Here is an 8,754-nt window from a genome sequence, read left to right on the forward strand (position 1 = left end):
GGAAGGAGCCAGTCCCCAAAGGCTCTGAGCCAAGCTAGGGCTGAGCTTCCACCCAGTCCTGCAGGTCATGGGAGGCTGCAGGAGGGTCACTATTAGATCCCCTTTATGAGAATAATGATCACAGCACGGCGGCTGGAGGACCGGCCGGGAGAGAGAGACTGGTGTGGCCCCAAGAAGGGATGAGGCTGTGTGGTGAGGTGTAGCGGCTGGGGGAAGCCCCAAGTGTGTGGTCAGCAGAGGTCTGCCAGCCCCACACAAGGCTCAGGTGGCTGCTGCCCCATGAAAGGCTCCTCAGTGGAAGGGAGAAGGTCTGCCCTCGGTGAACACCCGGACTACCCTGCCCGAGAAGTGGGCAAGCCACTAACTCCTCTTCCTTCTCAGCCCTCCGTGCCCATTTTGCAGACAAAAAGCCCCAAGGTGACAGCGCCAGAGACACTTGGAGTGAGGGCAAAGGAAGTGAACACTCCTCCCCACTTTCCTGCTTACTCCAGCCTCTTGGTCCTCTGTGTCTCCCACAAAGGAGCCATTTCCAAGGGTCCTTCCAAGCCGTTTTCCTCATCCTCAAACTCGCAGTTCTCAACTGCCCGGAGATGCCCCGCAAGACTGCCTCGACGGCCTCCATTCACGGACCCCAGCCCCCTCCCTGGGCTGAAAAGTGACAACCGCGAAAAGAAGGGCGACTCTCTCCTGACGAGGCTTCGGGTGACATCACATCCTCCGAATGCGAAATCGGGCTCCGTGGCCGGCCCAAGGGCGCAACTTCCCCCTCTGCATCCCCTCCGCTTCTGCGCGCCTCGGGTCGCGAGGGAGCTTCGAGCTGAACCGCGCCGGGGAGCGCGCCATGGCCTCGCCGGTGACCGCCCTGCTCCTGCCGCTGGCCCTACTGCTCCGTGAGTTTGCGACCCTTGGGAAAGGCGGGGGGCGGGGGGGGCGCGGGGCTCCGGCTCAGCCTCGCCGCCTGCCCCCTGCAGACGCCGCGCTGGCCCTCGGGTCGAACTCGTTCCGGATGACGCCGCCGGACGTGCAGGGGCAACTGGGCCAGAGGGTGGACCTGCGCTGCGAGGTGCGGCTGTCCAACTATGGATCGGGCTGCTCGTGGCTCTACCAGGGGCGCGAACCTGCCGCCAGCCCCAAATTCCTGATGTATATCAGCAAAGGCCGGATCAAGACGGCCGAGGGGCTGGACACCGACCAGTTCTTAGGCGAGAGGGCCCAGGACAGCGTCTTCGGCCTCACCCTGCGCCGCTTCCGCGAGGAGGACCAAGGCTACTATTTCTGCTCCATCCTGAGCAACTCAATAATGTACTTCAGCCCCTTCGTGCCCGTCTTCCTGCCAGGTCCGGGCGCTGGGAGCGGGGCACCTCTCGGTGTGGGGTTTGGGGCTCACCTCTGAACCCGTCTTTCACGGGAGGCCCCGCTTTGGAGCCTCTTAGGGCCCTGGGGGCTACTTAGATACTGTTCCCATTTCACAGACGAGGAAACTGAGGCTAAAGTGCGGCTGGGTAGGGACTGAAAATGGCTTTTTGGGTCTCGAGTTTAGGTGCTTGCGTGGTCCTAGGCAAGTTACGTAAATTCTGTGAGCCTTCACTTGCTCGTCAGTAAAATGAGGATATCAACCCAAGCCCACAAAGTTGCTGGCTGAGCCCTGGGGAGAGGCTAGGTGGAGAGGAGCGGGCTCCTGCATTCCCGTCCGAGGCGCCGGGTGCGCTCCGGTGTGCCCAGGACGCAGCCGGACACCGCGGCCGCCGCGAAGGTGTCAGCGCGAATCCGGAAGGTCCCCACCCGGTCTCCCCTGCCCTGAGTGCAGAGTGCGGCGCGGGCGGCGGTCTATCGCTCCTCCAGTGGAAAACCGGGAAGAGGCGCCCCCTTGAGCAAAGGTGCGGGACGGGGTGGGGGGAGGTTAGTGTCCACAGCCCCAGTCGGGCCTCCAGCCACGCTCTGTTGTTCCCGTAGCTAAGCCCACGACGACGCCCGCGCCGCCACCACCCACGCCGCGACCATCCACGCGGGCGCCCGCCAACGCGTCGCAGCCGGCGACCCCGCGCCCAGAGGAGTGCCGGCCCGCGGCGGGCAGAGCAGGTGAGGCGGGCGCAAGGGCCCGGGGCGGGGGCGAGCCAGGGGCGGTGCGGACCGCGGAGAGGGCCCCTGCCAGGGCCAGCCCTGATCCTGGAAGTAGAGCCAAAGGCTGTCTTGGGTTGGGAAACCGAGCCCTGGAACTGGGAGGCGTGCCCGGGCTGGCGAGGTGGGGTGGGGGATCCCGGGCTCGCTCCTAAATATCGGCGTCTTTGGTGTCGACAGTGGACAAGAAGTGGCTGGACTTCGACTGTGATATCTACATCTGGGCGCCCCTGGCTGGGACCTGCGCGGTCCTTCTGCTGTCGCTGTTCATCACCATCATCTGCAACTACAGTAAGTCCTAGGGAACCACGGCGCGGAGGGGTCTGCCCCACCCCGGCGCTTGGCGCTGCTTGCTCTAGACAGCTCTTGCGGGGAGACGGGGTTGAGATTTCTGGGACTTCCGAGCTGCACCGCAGGGCCAGGCACAGCCCATTTCTTTCCCAGAGACTGAAAGCGGGAAAGCCCCTTCCCGCCCCTCTTTCCGCTCTCCCGGAGGTTTTTAGGAAGACAGGGTCCTATCCCCGGAGCAGCAGCAGCGAGTGTGTTCCATCCGCACATGCTGCCGCGAGCGCACAGGGCCCAGCTTATTAGAAACGCCCGCGCGGGAGGGGGCCGTTGTGGCCCTGGGACCAGTGCCCAGGAGGGCTGGGTCCAAAACACTACAGGCTGAGATTTACCCTTGGCCCCCTCCCTGCGAACCCCTGCTTTGCGTCCCATGCAGGGGACTGTACTAACCCCGTTCATCCACATCTGTATTTCCAATGTTTTTTAAATAGATAAGAGGGATGGAAAAGAAGCCCTCACCTGAACTCTCAAGAATTATAATCCTAAAGAAATACGAAAAGGGAAGGAGAAACCATACTGGGGACTATTGCAGGGGGAGGGGGGGGGAGCGCAGTCACTTTATCCCTTCTTTTTCTTTATCCAGGGAACCGAAGACGTGTTTGCAAATGTCCCAGGTAAGTCTTCTGTAACCCCTGGGCCTGCTAACCCCGGGCAGCCCTGGGCACAGGTCCTGGCTCCCCAAGCAGCAGTAGGTGGGAAACTTCCCAGAGAGAGGCCATGGCAGTGGAGTTCTGGGCGCAGAGAGTCAGCATGGTGCCTGAGCAAAGAGAGGCAGAAGGCTGGACTGGTGGAGAAAATGGAGGCCCGGGTTGAGCTGATGGGGAGAGCAGTGTGACTTCAGTAAATCTCCATCTTATGTGGCCTAGCACCAAAAACCCATCTGAAAGATTCCCCAATTAATCCTAGCTCTCCAAAAGACATGAGGGCTCTTATCTAGATAATTCCAGCTGAGTTTTGTTGTTTTCTTAAGAAAATTTTTTTTTCTACTTGTTAAGTCTGGTGTTTTGAGAGAGAGCCAATGTTTTATCGCCTGAACCAAATAAATAGTGGCCTAGGTTCCTAATTTCCCTGTGCCAAAGCAGAGCTTTGATTTGCTGCCAAGGACTGGAGTGGACGAAGGGAGGACCAGAGGCAGGGGCAATTAGCTCTCTGGCAACTCAAGTGACTGTCCCATCCAATTCCAGCCCATGATCATTCTGAAATGATCAGGAAAAAAACAAAAACAAAAACCAGTGTCTGGAAGAGAGGCCTCAGTCTCCTCTCTCCTTCCTGCATAGGCTGAGGCAGCCCTGGGCTCAGTTTAACAAGCACCCGCTCTAGCCCAGCACTGTGATGGGGGCAACACTCAGCAACCCCATGTGGTAGATACAGCAGTCCTATCTCTGGCTCAGAGATTAGGAAACCTACCCAAGGTGGCAGAGACATGCTTACTATCAGATTATCAATAATAATAACAACTATGTGATGACAGCCTACAGTGTACCAGTTACTTTATACATATATTTTAAATTTCAAGTTTCATAACAACCTTTAAAGTAGTTACTGTGATGACCATTTTATGGATGAGGAAACTGAGGCTTAGGACATTTAGTGACTTGTCAAAGCCCATATTGCCAGAAAGTAGCAGAGCTGCAATGCCTGCTCAAAGCTCAGTCTCCTTCCTGTGGTTGGGGGCTGGGGGAGGGGGGGATTAAGGACAACCAACCATATTCACCTGTTCCTTTCAGTAGATGAAAATATTTCAGATTTTATACCTGGGGTTTGCATTTCACACTCCTTGCTATTTCTCTGCAGGAATACAAGTTCAACATCTTATATATTATTATTATTATTATTATTATTATTATTATTATTATTATTATTATTATTGTGTGTGTGTGTGGAGGAAGATTTGCCCTGAGCTAACATCTGTTGCCAATCTTCTTCTTTTTGGATGTGAGCCGCTGCCACAGCATGGCCACTGACTTACGAGCAGTGTAAGTCCATGCCCGGGAACTGAACCCGGGCTGCCAAAGTGGAGTGCGCCAAACTCAACCACTAGGCCACCAGGACTGGCCCTACATTATTATTTTTAACAATGGAAATGTGATCAATTTCCAATGCATATATTATAGGCGATATACCAAGAGGATAAAGACTTTAAAAACAGAAAGATTTTTAGCATTTTCAATTTCCTAAGCTGCAGTTAGAAGCTTTTGGAGGAGAACCATCCCTTCTTTTCCATCTTTTCTGAAAATTCTCATTTTGAAATGAATAACTGAGAATAAAACTCTGCCCTGAAATACAAAGCTATGCAGACTAAACAGCTGAGGAATCGCAGACCTGAGTTGAAGATGGAGGGCAGCTCAGCTTCAACAGAGAGGTTTTGGAGGACGCAGTGTGTAGACATGACACTCAGGAAGAATTGGCGCATTTGGGAGGCGCTAGCCTTGTACTGAAATAACACACATTTTTAGTGTGACATCAAATTTGGGTTGTCAAAGGGACTTTAGATAAAGTAGCTCTACTTGGCTGACAGTAGTGGTTTGCTCACAGCCTCTCCATTCCCTGTGATCCTCCTGGGGGCTGAGAATCAGGTCAGCTAGTGACTTTGGTTATCAGCCTCCTCTCACCTCCGTGGGATCTTGACAAAGGCTCCAAGAAGCTGGACTAACTGGGTTCAGATCCTGGCTCTGCTACCTTCTAGTTATGTGCCCTTCGGCACGTGCCCTAACCTCTCACTCCCAGTGCCTACCCCCCAGGTTGCTGTGAGGATTAAACAAGATGGCACAAGTAAGGCGCTTGGCAGGGTTGCTGAGGTCACTCACCCAGTCCCCTGTTACTGCCCCAGGGACAAGTCCTCAGAACCTTGACAGTCTGGGAGGCTGGAGGAGCTGGGTAGACAGGGACGGATGCTACGCTGCATTGCAGGGGTTCTTGCTGCAATGATGGTCGCCTGCCTCTCTTTCAGGCCCGTGGCCAGACCTGCAGGCAAGCCCACCTTTTCAGAGAGATACGTCTAACATGGCGACAGGCCCTGTGCGACAGCCACTACAAGCCTTCAAACTGAGAACTCTCTGCATGAGGAGAGCAACAGTCCTTCCCTTTTGGTTTGTCTAGCCTTCCTTCCTTATGTATTCATTGTCATTATTATTTTCGTGCAGGTGGGGTGGGAAGGGTTCCTTTTTCTTTATGTGTTTACTTCAGTTGACACAAAACAGGACTATATAATGTCAATGGTACACCGCAAGGGTTACAACACCATTGTGCACACATGCTGGGGTAAAGGGCGGGCAGGCCAGAGCTACCGCAAGCTGTGTTCTCAGAATCAGGCTGTTAGAGCTGGCAGGGGGCCTCGGCCCCCACTCAGCCCAAACCTCTTTCTCACCCATTTTACAAAGGAGGAGGCTGAAGTCCAGAAACGGGGAGCAGCTTAGCTGAGTCACATCAAGGCTCAGACTCTTCCTCCACACCATTCAGGTCTTTCTTCCGGAGGCCTCTGTCTTAGCGTGAGGTACTGTGTCTCAAACCGCAAGGGAACAAGTTCTTTCTTGAGCACCTGTGATAGACCCATTACTGCACCCAGAGCTCTGAGGAGGTAAGGAAATAAGACAAGAGAACTTCTGCCCTTCGCAGAGTTCTGTAATGTAGTTAAACAGACTTTTTCATAGTCAGGCGTGAAATTGTATAGACAGGAATTCCTCAAATAAAGTGGAAGGGGTGAACTGAATCCTGGAAAATGAATCACTCCATCTCGAAAGAAAATCTAAGTGGAGGTAAAGTTGCTCTCCCAGGCCCTGCATTGCAGAGGGACCCAGGAAAGAGGAGAGGCCACCCCTTCACAAATATGATTTGAGTTTCAGCGAAGTTGAACAGAGGTCCTCTTGAATCTCTAAACTTGAGATGCCATATTTGAACATGCTCCTGGGATCATCGATGACTTTTTACAGTTTGTAAAGGCAGAACTGGTAGAGAGCTGCCAGCACAGTCCCTAGCCTCCCCTCGACCAACAGATGTGAGGATGTGGCAGGACAGACTCTGGTGAGGAGGCTGAGAGCCAAAACTGCTGCCCTACCCATGCATTTCCTCCCTTATGGTGTTGTACAAGAAATGTGTGCTCATTGGAAGAAAAATCTTACATAGATACGGAAATAAGGATCACCCACAATTCTTTACCTCAGGTAGAATCCATTGTTAATATTATGGTGTACATTCTTCTTGATTATTTTCTATGCATATATGTAAAATATATACTTTGCTTTTTTAAAAATGGGATTGCACTATGCTTTTATAAGTGGCTTTAATAAACATTTATAGCATACTTTTTAATGGCAAAATAGCATTCTATTTTTGGTTGTGCCATCATTTATTTAACTATTACTCAGCATTTAATTGTTTTCAATTTTTCAGTACTATAGTAACACTACTAAAACTTTGCACACATCTTTGTTTCTATAGGATAAATATCTGAAAGTAAAATTATTGGCTTAGTCCTCACTTTCACCTTGGACTCCCCATTTTCACAGCAATTAGAACAGATTAGCCTCTTCTTGCATCACCTTTTCTTGAGTTCTCTCTTGGTAACAGAAGAGCTGATATTCCTCTCATAATAAATCACAGAATCTTCGTTCTTGTTGTTGAGGTAACATACAGACCGAGAAGCACACAGATCCTCAGTGTACAGTTCCAAGACACCATGAAGTGAACACACTCATATAGCCAGTCCCAGGTCAAAAATAGAACTTTCTCTGCCCTCTAGAAACTGCCTTCCACAGTCTTAATTTTTAAAATCAAGATACTTTAAGAGAACAGAAAGTGAGGGGAAAAGTATCCCAAGTATGAGAAAGCAGAAGTGAAAGCTGAGAAACTTCTTATGAAACAGAGTCTGGCTCTTGCCCTCTCCTCCACACACCTATCCTGCTGACCAGACCAGGGCACACCCCAGGGACTGAGGCCCAGCTTGGAGTGGGCGCCAGGCTCTGAGGCCTCTTGTGGAAGCAGGGCCTGGCTCTGGGCCGTCTCTGGGTTCCCTGGAAAGGGCGAGGGGGAGCACCCTGTAACAGCCACCACCCTCATGGGAGAAAGTCGTGAGCATGCCATGCACGGAGCATGTCAAAGAATCTGGGCCAGGGCATCCCTTCATGAGTGGCATTTCCTCTTCAACCTGCCACTCAAGCAGTGAGCAGCCGAGGAGCCACACCTGAGAGGCTCCAGAGAGAATTAATCACTGATTTTTTCTTACTGATTTTTCCATACCCCCTAAAAAAAGCATTTCACTTACCACAAATAAAATGGCAAACAATAATTTGGAGATATCAAACAAAGGAAAAAGTATTCATTAGAGTTGGCTCCCAGGACCAGGGAGAAAATAGAAAACCAGTCTGCAGGCCATGAGGCCTAAAGTATGCTAAAGACGGGCTCTGAATTTAGGCTCAGGGCTTGCTATGACCGTCATCTAACCGTTTGTTCTCCACATAGGGAAGGAGCACCCAACGGTTCAAAGCTGGCTGCCACAGGTCCAAAGTAATTTTTCACTTGCCAATCTCTAGCCTGAAGCATTGGTTCTACAAATTTTCCTATGTGGAAGATGCCTACAATACATTTTTGAACCCTGAAAAAGTTAATAAAGAAATTACTTCTCTATTATGCCATAAATTTGGTATCAGCTGGCTGGAATCCAGCCTCAAGGTGGTTCATTTAACAAACATTTACTCATTCAACAAAAACGTATCCTATTTGTGGAAGAAAAAAACCAGAGAAACTTATCATTTTTTTTCTCCAGCTGTTAAACCACTCTTAAGAGAGCCCACCCTACACTTAGAAATCCGAGTTACTCTTCAACCAGTGGGTCAGGGAGAAATCTCCCTTTTCTACCAGCAAGAAGCTGCCCCTTCCTCCTGCCCTGGGCCGTGTGCAAATCCTTCCTTGCACACGATTTTACGACCACCTGGGGCAGGCACCACTTAACCTGCTCCTAAGAGCAGGCCTGAGCAGTGTTTCTCCACCAAAGGGAACTAAAGGTGGCCAGGATTGCCTTGGATTAGGTTAAATGCTGGCTCTGCTCCTTACTGACTGTGTTCTCTGGCAAGTGACTTACTGTCTCAACACCCCTGTTTCCCTACTTGTAAAATGAGGGCAATAATAGTCCCTACCTCAAAGGGTTATTGGGAGGAATATATGAGTTTATATATATATTTTTCAAGTGGCTAGAACAGCTCCTGGAACATGGTAACAAATAAATATATGCTGAAAAAATGACCTGGTAGTGAATTTTTCAAAACCAGTGTTGTACTACTTACACTCTAAATGCAG

General features: G+C 51.3%; 1 protein-coding gene across 1 annotated transcript; it reads left to right on the forward strand.

The window, feature by feature from the left end:
- Nucleotides 1–670: 670 nt before the first annotated feature.
- CD8A (CD8 subunit alpha) lies at nucleotides 671–6,767 on the forward strand. Its single transcript, XM_058550750.1, has 6 exons — nucleotides 671–890; nucleotides 972–1,337; nucleotides 1,954–2,079; nucleotides 2,299–2,409; nucleotides 3,047–3,077; nucleotides 5,414–6,767. Exons 1-6 carry the CDS (start codon nucleotides 722–724, stop codon nucleotides 5,463–5,465), a joined length of 855 nt encoding a protein of 284 aa, XP_058406733.1. The 5' UTR covers nucleotides 671–721; the 3' UTR covers nucleotides 5,466–6,767.
- The last annotated feature ends 1,987 nt before the right edge of the window (nucleotides 6,768–8,754 follow it).

This window comes from Diceros bicornis, chromosome 12 (genome assembly GCF_020826845.1).
Source record: "Diceros bicornis minor isolate mBicDic1 chromosome 12, mDicBic1.mat.cur, whole genome shotgun sequence".
Classification (NCBI taxonomy): Eukaryota; Metazoa; Chordata; class Mammalia; order Perissodactyla; family Rhinocerotidae; genus Diceros; species Diceros bicornis.

Bases quoted from the DNA above. Each gene is read 5' to 3' on its own strand.
- CD8A (XM_058550750.1), top strand. From the start codon at position 722: ATGCGAAATCGGGCTCCGTGGCCGGCCCAAGGGCGCAACTTCCCCCTC. The intron at 891-971 runs GTGAGTTTGCGA...TGCCCCCTGCAG, and splicing joins GCCGCTGGCCCTACTGCTCC to ACGCCGCGCTGGCCCTCGGG. The intron at 2,080-2,298 runs GTGAGGCGGGCG...TGGTGTCGACAG, and splicing joins GCCCGCGGCGGGCAGAGCAG to TGGACAAGAAGTGGCTGGAC.